We start from the raw sequence: 13,735 nt of genomic DNA, 5'->3' as shown, positions 1-13,735 counted from the left end.
TTATATGCTTGATATACTTTTGCCTAAATCAATTTTCTTTAATGAAAAATTGCTTAGGATGCTCTACTTACAAAAGATGCTCTAAATAGGAGATGGAAGTGAGCTAAATTGTATTTTTTGTGTTTCTTGTCGACTAAAAAAAGGGTGTTTATTGTCCACTCAGAAATAAATATTGAAGTCTTATAAATACTAAATAGATAATACTTGGTGGCTTTGATCCTTGGACCCCAACATAAAAAGTGAGTTTGAAATAATTTGAGAGACGGCATAGACCTATTGGGCTTATATTCTAAAAGGACTTGCCAATATATTTATTAGAGAATATATAACAATTCAAATACTCCACAATAGTTACTAGTCATATACTCTAATGAGTTATGACAGCTCACCTTCCTATGATGATTTTTGAACCTAAAACTCAATATTTTTAGAGCAAAATATGCTTTAAATATAATTGGAATTGCTTTTGTTTAATCGGTTTGGCCTTTAGCTCCTTATTTTCTCCTAACCAGGATTGAGTCCATAGTTAATTCTTACATGGTCATCATGTAAACTTTTACCGATTTTTTTTTTCCCTATTTTGAATTGAATTCTTTTTTTTTTTTCTTCTAAAGAATGTTTTTAATACCAACAAGTGCATAATAATTGATAATTGTTGCGGGCAAGAGGAACACGATGATACAAAACCAAAGCGTTGTCGTTTTAGTTTTACACTAAACATCCCAACTTCACGTCGTTAGCTTCTAAGGACAAGCGAGTTGAGTCTGGAACGACGTCGCTACACTTAATTAATGCATGCCGTAGTCACGTGTGATTAAAGTCAATTTTTTTCTCATTCAATAAAACAGATCACATTGATTCAATTTAGAGAGTTTTATTTGGGAGGGGAAAGTAACAGAGACTATTCTAGCTCTGATTCTGAATGAGAGTTGCATATAAGTTGAAGCAAATAAGCACATCACAAACGGGCTCCAAATATACTTTCGCAGCGTCAAGGAAGAGTTTTTATCTTCACAAAAAAATTCAAGTATAATCCTAATTATATATGTTGTGGTTTTTTCTTTCAGAAGTCATAAACCATTAAATTAACTTTAGCCACCCAAATTCTATTATGTTGAATTATGATCATTAAATATAATTTTATAGCGTCAAGAAAGAGTTTTTTTCTTTTAAAAAAAAAAAAAATTCAAGTATAATCTTACGAGAGGTCATTCTCGCTCCAGCAATTCACTTAAAATAAAAAACTCTCGTAACCCTAAAAGGAAAAAACGTATGCAAGATAACACGTTTTACACTTGTTTTAGTATCTTCATAAAAGTAAAGTTTTTTTTCCAGAGAGTAGTACTCTCTTGATTGGATATCATGGTGTCCATATTGCAATAATTTAAGGTTTTATTTAGTTGAGGAGATGGAAAAGTACAGTGATAGAAAATGGTAAGTGGATAGAAAAGTGAGAGAACATGAGAGATTTTAGTTTTTCTTATTTATGTTTGGTTGGAGAGGCGGAAAAGTTGAGGAATGAAAAAAAAAAAATTGGTTAATTAAGAAGAAAAATGAGAGAATAGAAAATATAGTTTGTATAAATTTACTATCATGTCCCTATTAGATAAAAAATATATATTTTTACTTAAAAAAATGTGTATGAATGATCACTTTATTAAATCAAAAAAAAAAGAAAAAAAAAAAGAAAAAGAAAAAAGAGATGAACACAATAACCCAAAACAAGAAAAAATCTTGGGTGAGTCTGGCGCATACGCCCATCTCACAGGATACCTTCTCCCTAAAACAGATGAGAAAAAAGAATAAGAAGTAATGGAAGAAAAGGACAAAATCAAGAAAGGATGAACAAAAAGAAAAAAGAAACAACGAAGCATAGCAAAACAACTAGACGAAAATGGAAAGAACAAAATAATCAAAGAAACGTTGTTAGGAGGACATTTTATGTCCTAAGTTTTTATTCCCCTTTTCTCTCCTAGTTTCTCCTCAATTTGGGGGGATTGTATTTTGGTGGGTATGGGGAGAAAACTCTTGGGCCTTACCAAAATTTCATATTTTCTTTCTTCAATCAAACATCCAGTACTCCTACCATTTTCTTTGTTTTATTTTCTATTCCCTTACTTTTCACCCAAACCAAACACATCGTAAATGAATGTTAATTGATTGGACAATGTTTATTGCACAATGTGCGCTCGCACACATACACAACCTGAAATAACTGAAATTGTGACTTTATATCATATTTTGAAGTTCGAAATTGTGATTTTAAAGGTTAATTTTATTGGTAAAGGTTGATTTTATTGGTAAGCCTTATATATACATAGGATTGAGTTCAAGTTACACCTGGTGTAACTCTAAACAATGTTCCACCATCTAATAACTTGTTATAAAATTCATATTTTGAAAATCCCAACATTAAATGACTTGTTCTATATGTTCTTAACACTCATGCCAATTGGATGTTATTTATTATTCGATATATCTTTTATGCATTATTTTAATCTACAAAAATTTGAAGTTAAACAATTGATTGATGACATAACGATTAATCTTTGATCAACTTTAAATTTTGCAAGCATGGAAAATATACGAAGATAATGTAATCTAACGGTGGATTTGTCAAAATTCGCATCCAATTAAAAAATATTAAGTGATGTAATATTACTTAAAGTTATACCAGGTATAACTTGAACCCAACTCATATGTCTATATATATATATATATATATATATAAATTATTTTTAACTACTGTAAGAAAAATATCATTCAAGAAAGAACTGCACCCCTACCTCCTTTATCACTAAGCAATCATTTAGAGGCCTTAGCTGGTGATTCGGGCTAGCTGTTTGCCTCTCGATGATGAAGCTTATCCCCCATCATTTAACAAAAAGAATCAATGCCAAGCCAATTTCAAGGTAAAGATTTAAATTTGTTTCTAAATTTAACAAGTAGATAGATGTAAATCATGAAATGTATCCATTTTAGATGAAGAAGATCATTTTCGTCCTTTTGAAAAGACTTTACATGAAACCAATCCGTTTACATTTTTTAGGAAAACACTAGTAAGTTGCTCATGCAATACATGGATAATATTTTAATGTTTTATATAAGAAGATTTTGGAGAATGTTGTACATATATTATAGCATGATTATTATAAAACTTTGTTAGTAATGAGTTCATCATAAGATGCAAAAAAAAAAAAAACTTGATGGTGGTGGAAGGCCAGCATGACAATGATGGCAGCCCCTCATATTCTCCTCTTTCTTTCTCTTACAAATGCTTTGTGAATCTCAGGTATTTTATTTTGGTAATAATGAAATAGTAAATTTCAATTAATAATCCACAACATTTTCGTGTCTCGTATCTCTCTTCAGGGCCTTATCTGGTTAATTATATTAGTACTTAATTATTATTATTTTTGCTTTTGTTTTTAATACTAAAATGATGGGTATGCTAAAAGACATGAAGATGAAAGAGAGAAAGGAAGAGTGTAAGTTTAGGCAATTAATGAGAGAATAATGAGATTACAGTAAAAATAAGTTAATGTGATTTTTAGGATAACAATAATTAAAAAAAAAAAAAACTTAATAAAAAAAGGTAAAAAATACTAAATGCAAAATTAGAGCGCCACATGACAGAAACTTCATACATTCACGCATGAAGTCTCTGCTTATATATATATATATATATATATATATATAATCAACATATACTGCATTTTTACATAAACAAGGGTATAATTATTTAATGAAATTAAAAAGGTAACATTTAGTTATCTTTTAGCTGAAAGGATATATATATACATTAATCAACATATTCTACTGCATTTTTACATAAACAAGGGTATAATTATTTAATGAAATTAAAAAGGTAACATTTAGTTATCGGGGGTTTTAGGCTGAAAGGATATATATATATATATATAAAACATTAATCAACATATTCTACTGCATTTTTACATAAACAAGGGTATAATTATTTTATGAAATTAAAAAGGTAACATTTAGTTATCGGGGGTTTTAGGCTGAAAGGGCAGTCTATGTACGGGGGGGCATTTAGAAGAAACTATCTGAGTTGTTTCTTAAAAAGGAAGAAGCTCATACGGTCATACCCTCCTCAATTGTGGTCCTTTTGCCCAAACGATTGCGTCAAAGACACCAGGTCACTGTACCGTGTGAGAGGGCTAAAATGGGTCTCCTAGGCTAGGAATTGAAGTAATTAATTTGGACCACTCAAGTCTTCCTCCTGCACAAAGGTGAGGAAGTCAGCAAGGCCGTGTGAGAGGACCACAATTGGGTCTCCCTCATTCATGCATATATGCAGTTTCGTATGAGAGGGGCTTGACGTGTCCCCCTGGACCATGAATGACTATGCTAGGTAGAGAAAAGCATATATGTTATTTTCTTCAGTTTAGCATCTTCCACTGTCAACAAATATTTTTAGAAACTTTTTAATTTTTAGGGAAAACAAATTATGTTTCACAAATTTTAGAAAACAAATTATAAATTATACCGTATTATAAAATAATATAAAAACGGAAGTGTAGTAATTAATTTGGTTTTACTTTGCTTCCTTTAATTTTATGTGACTAATTATAACTCAATGACTAAATGTCTCGGTATAGGTGGTGTGGAGAGGTTTTCCCACCCAATTCTTGGGTTTTCCTTTTTCGATAATAAATCGAGTACGTGTTATTTTGTGGTTTGCTTCTTTGTGCTACTTTATTTTATATGCTTGATATACTTTTGCCTAAATCAATTTTCTTTAATGAAAAATTGCTTAGAATGCTCTACTTACAAAAGATGCTCTAAATAGGAGATGGCCTCGAAGTGATCTAAATTGTATTCTTTGTGTTTCTTGTCGACTATAAAAAAAAAAGTGTTTATTGTCCACTAAAAAATAAATATTGAAGTTTTATAAATACTAAATAGATAATATGAGAAGAATTTGGTGACTTTGATCATCGGACCCTCACATGAAAAGTGAGTTTGAAATAATTTGAGATACCCATAGACTTTTTGGGCTTATATTCTAAAAGGACTTGCCAATATATTTATTAGAAAGGATATATAACAGTTCAAATACTCCACAATAGTTACTAGTCATATACTCTTATGAGTTATGACACCTCACCTTCCTATGATGATTTTTGAACCTAAAACTCAATATTTTTAGAGCAAAATATGCTTTATATATAATTGGAATTGCATTTGTTTAATCGGTTTGGCCTTTAGCTCCTTATTTTCTCCTAACCAGGATTGAGTCCATAGTTAATTCTTACATGGTCAATGGTCATCATGTAAACTTTTACCGATTTTTTTTTTTCCCTATGTTGAATTGAATTTTTTTTTTTTTTCTTCTAAAGAATGTTTTAAATACCAACAAGTGCATAGTAAGTGATAATTGTTGTGGGCAATAGGAACACGATGATACAAAACAAAAGCGTTGTCGTTTTAGTTTTACACTAAACATCCCAACTTTCTAAAGACGACGTCGTTAGCTTCTAAGGACAAGCGAGTTGAGTCTGGAACGACGTCGCTACACTTAATTAATGCATGCCGTAGTCACGTGTGATTAAAGTCAATTTTTTTCTCATTCAATAAAACAGATCACATTGATTCAATTTAGAGAGTTTTATTTGGGAGGGGAAAGTAACAGAGACTATTCTAGCTCTGATTCTGAATGAGAGTTGCATACAAGAATTCATTCCAAGTATCAGGTACCCCAGCTAGGCACCAATGGCTGCAATCCTGGGAGCTGTGTCCACCAGATCCGTAAACTGATGGATGCCCATCTACTCTAAGTTGCGATAGGGTTGTAACATTGAGCAAGTACACTGGCTTTGACATGGTGCTTAGCACTTTCTCTACCACCAGCTCTGCTGGATGTGGACCTCCTGGATATTTTGGGCCATGCAATGGTTCTGTTTGACCTGCGCATTCCTTTGCACTGGGTTGCCCCCACATACTTGCACTGATTCAACAAAACATACAGATAAATGTAAGAAAAGAGGCAATTCTTTTTCTATGCTTTGAGGATAATGTACAATAACTAAAAATTCCTTACTAATTGATTGAGAGTGACTCTCTACATTTAGGATGATTATAATGTGATTCTAAAAAAAAAGAAAGGATGGTTATAAATTGTCTTTTCTCTTTACTCCAAATCATTGAACTTTCAGAGTAGAAATTAAAATTTATCAGTGGCCAAAAACAAAGCTAGTTAGAAGTAAGAGGAACAAAACAACATACAAGTAAGGAAAAAGAATTTAATGTTTCGGATACATGTAGCATCACGTTCATGATGTGACCACATCTCATGAGTGTGATGTATCTCGCAAGTAAGGGTACTTACTTTGCATGATCAGGGGAAACACCTTGGTAGAAGACCTTGGTTTTTTTAGGTTCGACATTGGAATCTATCCATTTAGCCCATGTATTCAACGCTTTCTCATATGCAACCAAGCGATCCATGTCTTTGTACGTCTTATTCCCTACTTGAATAAAGTCCCATCTGCATCATATTCCAAAACTAATTATTCAAGAATAGAATAGAAGAGCCATTAACTTCAACATAGAATTCAAGCACGACCATTATAAACCAAATTAAACCAACAAGGGTTCTACATACGGTTGTTTTCTTCCCGTGTGAGTCCACCAATGCCAGGAATTGAAGATCAATACGTCGATTCCATTCCATACTTTTGCACCTTCGATTGAGTCTAGTTTAAGAGCACGCCCCTCACTTGTACCCATAATGTCAACAAGGAATGCATTCCAGTCTAACAACACTGTAACATTGTAGTCCTGAGAATTGTGGAATGTGTTATAGAGGAATTTTAGCATCCAACTTCTAAAAAAATTGGAATCATATAGAATTTAGAGTTTTCTTACGGATATTAATTTTGTGAAGAGGTTAGATTAAGTTCAAAGCTATCTTCAAATTTAAATGTTTCCACATTTGTAAATGGAATAATATATTGAAAATCAGCCTTTTCAATCTAACATTTTCTTTTATTACTTTTATTTATTTATTTTTTTTGGGGGGGGTGGGGGTGGGGCTTGTTAAGCAAAGCAAAACATCCAGTTTCATGATATATGAATAAACCCTTCGGTATATTTTTAAACTATAATTGCAAAAATAAAAAAAAGAAAAGCCCGTGTGCTTTCTCAAGAGACTCTACCAGTTAAAATGAAAAAAAAAAAATCTCATTCATCCCTTCTCTACAATAAATAAGAGAACGTACGTACAATTAAACAAACATTAGTTAAATTTACAGCAAGTTAACATCACTCAAACTCATATATATAAATATTATAAATCTAAGATCAATTAACTTGTTCAAGTCGTAATTAACTAGTCATGACATATGCCTCAATAAAAGAACGTAGTGAATCTAAGAATAATTCGAGGAACTCATATTAACCTTACCGGGAATGTGAATGTGAAGATGTTCCCAGTCTTGGTCACGGTGTAATTAGCTGTTGGTACAGCTGAATGAAGCATGCAAGTGAGTGATTGCCATTGGTTTTCACTCAACGAGTCCCCCACAAACATTATGCTTTTCCCTCTAAGTCTTGACAAAAATTCTCTACCATTGAATCTACATGAACAAATTAAGCGGGCTGCCATTAAGATGTTGGGATTATATATATATTTGTGGACAAAAGAAGGTCGACAGCCACTTAACAACAAAATTGTCTCCATATGAAGAAATTTATTGATACTTGTGAGAATCCAACTTTGTTGGACTCCAGAAGAAATTTATTTTATAGACACACTTACCCATATATTTAGACATAACTTGCATATTTTGTCAATACGTAATTGCATTACATTACTTACCCATGGGTCAACTACTAGAACTCACTAAAAAAAAAAAAATCAATCATTGCTTATTGTATGTCTAAGTTGTGTCAAAATATGCATGCAAGTGTGTGGTCTTAAACTTTTTGAAATTCATACTTCTTGTTATGTTGCTTCTCTATCTTAGTATTAACTAACACAGTTTTAGAAGACAAGGAAGGAAAAAGACTAGTTCAATAATCCCTATAGAACGTGAGACATATTATGGCCCAAGTGGCATTAAGTAATTGAAGGTTCATATATTGTAGAACAAACAAATTAACTTTGGGTTACTAAATTGTTAGCTGGACTTAGGTCATAATATGTCTAACAAAATGGAAAGGAAATGAGAAAAATTGTCCTCTATCTTATTTGGATGTTCATCACCACTAATTTAGTTGAAGGGAAGTAATGCAATTGGAGTAAATATACAATAAAAAAATTCATTACGTTATTATTCTAGCTATTTTACTAAAAATTTAAATTATAAGTGTATATCCATGAATGAGAAAATTTCATTAATCATTTTTTCTTCTTCCACAACAGTCGATATTTTAAAGAAAGTATATTTATTTAAGAGATTCTCTATAATTTTTTTTAAGGTAGAGATTGAGATCTACAAGAATTCTTAGGTTAACTCTATCATAGAATTCTTAAAATTTTAAACATTTATTAATAAATAAGTAGTTTAAATTTTACAACATTATTAACATTTAAAAAAAATATTTACTAGCAAAATACTTCATTATATTTTGTTCCATTCTATTCCTTTACATTCTCTAATGCAAAAAGATTAAATTACTTTGTTGTACTCCCTTTTTTTACACTATCAAATATATAGTTTAGACTTTAGACCAATTTGTCTCAAAAATATGTATAAAACACCAATAAACCAAAAACAAATCCTTATTTTATCTAATTGCAAGGAGTTAAAAATATATTGTTTTTGATGTAATTGTTACTATATATGCATGGTATACTACAAGAAAAAATGTTTGATGCAATGAAAACAATCCTGACAATAACATCGTAATTAATTGCTGTAATAACGTGCTATACTAATAATCCATACCTAAGAGGAATATCTAAATTAATTTTCCATTAAAATAAAGTTGTTGAAGCTAATTTTCCATTAATATAATTTTTAGCTCTATTTGAAGCTAATTTATCATTTTCAGAAAATATTAATTTTATGATCTATTTGCATTGCCGAGAATTTATATTAATGGTTATGTTTTTATTACAGGGAATATCCATTCCTTATAAATAACTATTTTTTTTTGGATTTAGACCCTTTAGATTTTATAGGATACTCTATCAATAGATTTCATTAAATCATAACCATACTTTAATGATTTAAAAGTTAAGATTCTACTATGTCAGCATTTTATTAACAATATTTTTAAAATAATAAAATAATATTGCAAACAAAACAATTAAAATTATTGTTAGTGGAATGCTAACAAGGAAAAATTTAGACCATTAAATCATTTAAAAATGGTTAAGATTTAAGAAAATCTATTTGGTAGAATACTTTAAGAAATTTTGAAGATCTGAATCCATTTTTTTAGTAGGTGTAATAATTTCTATAGTTAATATATTTCCAAAAAAACAATTTTAATAAATTCAAAAAATAAATTATAAAAACAAAAACATTTTTAAGGATATTTCCATATACACATAATAAAATAATAAAATATAACTCAGCCCTCTCTCAAATTCAAAAAATATTATTTTTAATGTAATATAATTATATGAGTAAAATATTTCCTAAAATAAACAATAAGACAAAAACCAAAAGACTCTCTCTCTCCCTCACCCACACATAGAGTGGGTACACTACACACACATGGAGTGGGTTTGTTACAACAGAAGGGGGTTGGGGAGAGGGAGGACAATTCATTGGTTAGACTTTGTTTTCATCACGAATCAATCAACAAATCTTAAATTCTACGTCAAGATATATAATCAATGTGCAATCCATAGCCAGAGCCTCCAATGCATGCACTTACTAAAATGGTAACACTGCTCAAACTTTTAGTATTAAATCTTTAAGGTTGAAGCGAATAAGTTATGACTCAAATCACATTGTTTTTCTAATAAGCGTAAAGTGCAAAGTAAGATTATGAGTTCCAACCCGTTGTATATATTTAGGTCTTAAGTTCAAGCACCACCAAAGTGTGTATATATAAGTTATTAATAGTTAAAAAAGAAAAAGAAAATAAAGGCTAGACAATCTCTCTCTCTCTCTCTAGTAATTTAATGATGGAATTTGGAAATCACTCTTGTAAAAGTAAATTGGATTTGGTATAAAGCATGCAAAATTTTAAAAAAGCCAAAATAAAAAGATATCTGGAAAAGGGTATGAATGTACCTTGGTAAGTTGCAGCCAGTGGGTTGCCATCTATATTTGAGATAATCTGTGTCTGGACGACCATTATTTTGGCAATTGAATTCCTTCTTAATGAATGGACAACTTGAATTATCGTAAAGAGGGTATGATTTATCGAAAACCCAATTCCCTTGGTAAAGGTCACAGCCACTCTCTACAGCTTGTTCCACCTTGTAAGAAAGCTTACTGTGTACTCGGTGAAAAAGAGAAAGTAGCAGCAATGCAACAGATATAGAAAAAGCTCCCATGACCATGAGAGAGAGAGAGAACTTTTTGTTTTTTTGTTGTTGAGGGTTTGTCAGTGAAACTCACAATTTATATGATTTTGAATAAAAACAATGTGTATGGATTGTATAATATATTAGGTGGCCATGCGTGCTTGGTTGTAATAATTATTCAGAAGATTACAAATTTTATTTTAAATAAAGAAGAGGTATTTCCATAAACAAAAACAATTGAAATAAATACCCACTAATAATTATCTTAATTATATATTTAATAGTTTCATATAAAAACAAAGTCATAATAAATACTCATTAATAACTATCATAATTATCAAATTTTATTTTTACTATTTAATATATAAACACAACTATCATAAATATTTATAAACAATTACCATAATTATTAAATTTCATATTAATAACTTATAGGTGCATATATATGTGTGTGTATATATATATATATATATATATATAAGTTACATATGGTGTAACTTTAAGAAATCTCACCGGATTTGGTAGATCTCTGTTGGAGTGTTGCCAGATTTCGCTTGGACATCGCCAGACTTGGTGGTTTTCACGGTCAGGTCCAACTTGGGTTTTGGAGGAGAAAATCTGTCAACCAACTTGTCGGTCACTACAACAAAGAAGGTCTGTAGTGACAACCACGAAAGCTCCTTATTTCGCATAAGACATATGATGATGTAACATCATTCGTTACGTAATAGCGGTCACTGAATGTACGAAAAAACTTTTTGTAGCTAAATTGTTATATTTTTTTAATAAAAAAAAATACATGACAAAATTTTTCTTCACCTAATATTTTCTTCACTAAACATTATATTCAATGACTAAATAAATTCGTCAGCAATGTCTTTTATTTTGTAATTTCTTTATTTGACCATATTAGGCAACAAAATATTTCGCTAATGATTGTAGCTTTGTTTTTTCAATTTTCCAATTTTAATAGATTAGGTGATGAATTATTTCATCACCAATTTTTGATTATTTTTAGAATTCAACCTATTGGCAACGAAAAATTTCATCACCAACTATTTTTTATTTTAACATTTTGGCAAAAAAAATGGTAGTCTCCAATTTTTTTTTAATTGTTTGTTCAATCTATTGGTGACAAAAAACTTTCTCACCAAATTTTTTTTTAGTTTTAATTATTATTTTAATTTATTAGTGTTCTTTACATTAACTTACTATTACATTACATTAACCTGTTCATTTTCAACCACATCCAAAAACAAATCACCCATATACAATCTAAAAGTAGATAACAAAAAAAAAAAAAAAAAAACTACTGTACTATTAAAATCATTGAAGTAAATTGTTCACAAAATAATTTCAATAATATATAGATCAAAGATGTCTTCCATACATTACAAAAATAAAAATGAGTTCAAGTAGCACCATAAAATGTCTTTTTTCCACCAAGCTCATATCTGCAAAAATTTAAAAAAAAAAAAAAAAAAAATCAATATTGTTGTGAGAGACTGCGCTTCTTGGAGGCGTGCTCTCAAAAAGAGATTTGGGTGCTTAGGGCACCTTCGTTTTGGGTAATTGTGTGGAGTTGCCACTTATTTTTTATACAAAAAATAAGAAAAAATAAAATACAATTACATGTCCAAAAATACCTCAAATTCATTAATTGATTATACAATTACATCTTGGTAGAATAACTTTACAAGGCTTTGGTCCTAATACAATCTACCAAAACAAAAGATAAAACACTAGTCTACTATCCAAAAAAACCTAAGTTTGGGGGCTAGGTTATGGAATGGGAAGGTGTAAGGCACCCATTCCGCCCAGATGGAGTTTGGTCTTCTAGACTCTAATGACCATTATATACCCTTTTGTATGATATTGAATGTTATGTTGTAATACATGTAACAAACACTTACTTGACAGAATTAATTTAAACGAATTCGTCTTATGGACATGCCCTCTTCTTAAAGAAAAATTAGATATGTTTTTTTTTTTTTTTTTTTTTTTTTTTTTTTTTTGAGAAAAATGAAATTTGATTAACAAAAATCAGATCTGTTTTGTAAGGGATAAAAAAAAAAGGACTTGGTTAATAAAAATCAGATATGTTTTGTAAGGGATAAAAAAAATTGGATTTGGTTAATAAAAATAATATCTATTTTGTAAGGGATAAAAAAATGGGATTTGGTTAATAAAAATTAGATCTGTTTTGTAAGGGATAAAAAAATGGGATTTTTAAAAGAGGATTCATATTCATAATTCAAATCTATTATGCATGCATCACATATTCATGGAATGACATAAAAAAAGAAAACCTTAACCTAACTATTAATTCATTCTTTGAAAATTCAAAATCTGCAGTTTTTTTATTTAAGAAGAAAACTATTTCAGAAAAATTTTTAGATCTGTGTTTAATGAAAATACAAATTTGTTTTGTATCCTTGAAAAATTCAGATCTGCATTTAATAAAAATACATATATGTTTTTGTTTTAGAAAAAGTTTCAAAAAAAAAATTCAAATCTATATTTAGTGAAAATATAGATCTGCTTTTGTTTTAGAAAAATTTTCAGATCTATATTTAATGAAAATACAAATCTATTTTTTTTTTTTTTTTTTTTTTTTTTTTTTTTTTAATTTTGGTGATTAATTGTAGATTTTGAAATTAAAGAAGAATTAAAACATGTTAATCAACTAAAGAACATTCTAACTAAGCATACAAACATGGCATATATAAATTGTGAACAAGATCATAATGAAATCAAGCACATATTAATAAAAACCATGCAATGAACAATGTGAACATATCAAATAATAGAAAAGAAAATATTTCATCACCTCTAGTAATTATTTGGTGACACGTATCTTTTTATCTAGATTCCATAGATCTCACTTTTTGAGACAAAATATTTCGTCACCTTAGACACCCATACATCTCGCGCCCTAAAAATTTTAATGGCGTCTTTTTTTTCACAACCTATAGCAATGAAAAAAAAAATTTTGTCACCAATTTGAATATATTTAGAGACAAAATATTGATTTTGTCACCATCTTAAAAAATTTAAAATATCACCATAATCCATGTTTGTGTTGACACCCCATTTTACAACCTACACTTAACCTCACATGGAGGGTAAAAGAGTTGTAGGGACTGGGTTCGAGCACTTCTACTGTTGGATGAAAGGTTTCAAGCCCAACTAGCCCAATACAATAAATTTGTAGAGAATGAGTTTAAGAACTAGGTCTTAGTCAGAACCACAACTACTAGACACGGTTATGTATGAGCTGAG

At 29.8% G+C, this 13,735-nt stretch overlaps 1 protein-coding gene across 2 annotated transcripts; it reads right to left on the bottom strand.

The window, feature by feature from the left end:
• Window positions 1-758: 758 nt before the first annotated feature.
• Window positions 759-10,567, bottom strand: LOC115957736 (protein trichome birefringence-like 43). 2 transcript variants are annotated; one of them, XM_031076051.1, is made up of 6 exons: window positions 10,218-10,534; window positions 7,430-7,601; window positions 6,629-6,804; window positions 6,353-6,511; window positions 5,694-5,971; window positions 759-935 (listed from the first exon to the last, which is right to left on the bottom strand). In XM_031076051.1, exons 1-6 carry the CDS (start codon window positions 10,487-10,489, stop codon window positions 907-909), a joined length of 1,086 nt encoding a protein of 361 aa, XP_030931911.1. In that variant the 5' UTR covers window positions 10,490-10,534; the 3' UTR covers window positions 759-906. The 2 variants fall into 2 exon arrangements, with proteins under 2 accessions (XP_030931911.1, XP_030931912.1); XM_031076052.1 differs by lacking the exon at window positions 759-935 and having other exon boundaries at window positions 5,461-5,971; window positions 10,218-10,567.
• Window positions 10,568-13,735: the final 3,168 nt, after the last annotated feature.

The sequence above is a fragment of the Quercus lobata genome, chromosome 8, assembly GCF_001633185.2.
Source record: "Quercus lobata isolate SW786 chromosome 8, ValleyOak3.0 Primary Assembly, whole genome shotgun sequence".
Classification (NCBI taxonomy): domain Eukaryota; kingdom Viridiplantae; phylum Streptophyta; class Magnoliopsida; order Fagales; family Fagaceae; genus Quercus; species Quercus lobata.
The sequence above is the reverse complement of the archived record's forward strand: the minus strand, read 5'-3'. Positions and strand labels throughout refer to the sequence as shown.

Coding starts and splice junctions, on each gene's coding strand:
- LOC115957736 (XM_031076052.1), bottom strand. CDS start 10,489: ATGGTCATGGGAGCTTTTTCTATATCTGTTGCATTGCTGCTACTTTCT. Junction 6,805..7,429: donor TCTTCACATTCACATTCCCG/GTAAGGTTAATA, acceptor CACAATTCTCAG/GACTACAATGTTACAGTGTT. Junction 5,972..6,352: donor GTTTCCCCTGATCATGCAAA/GTAAGTACCCTT, acceptor TTGTTGAATCAG/TGCAAGTATGTGGGGGCAAC.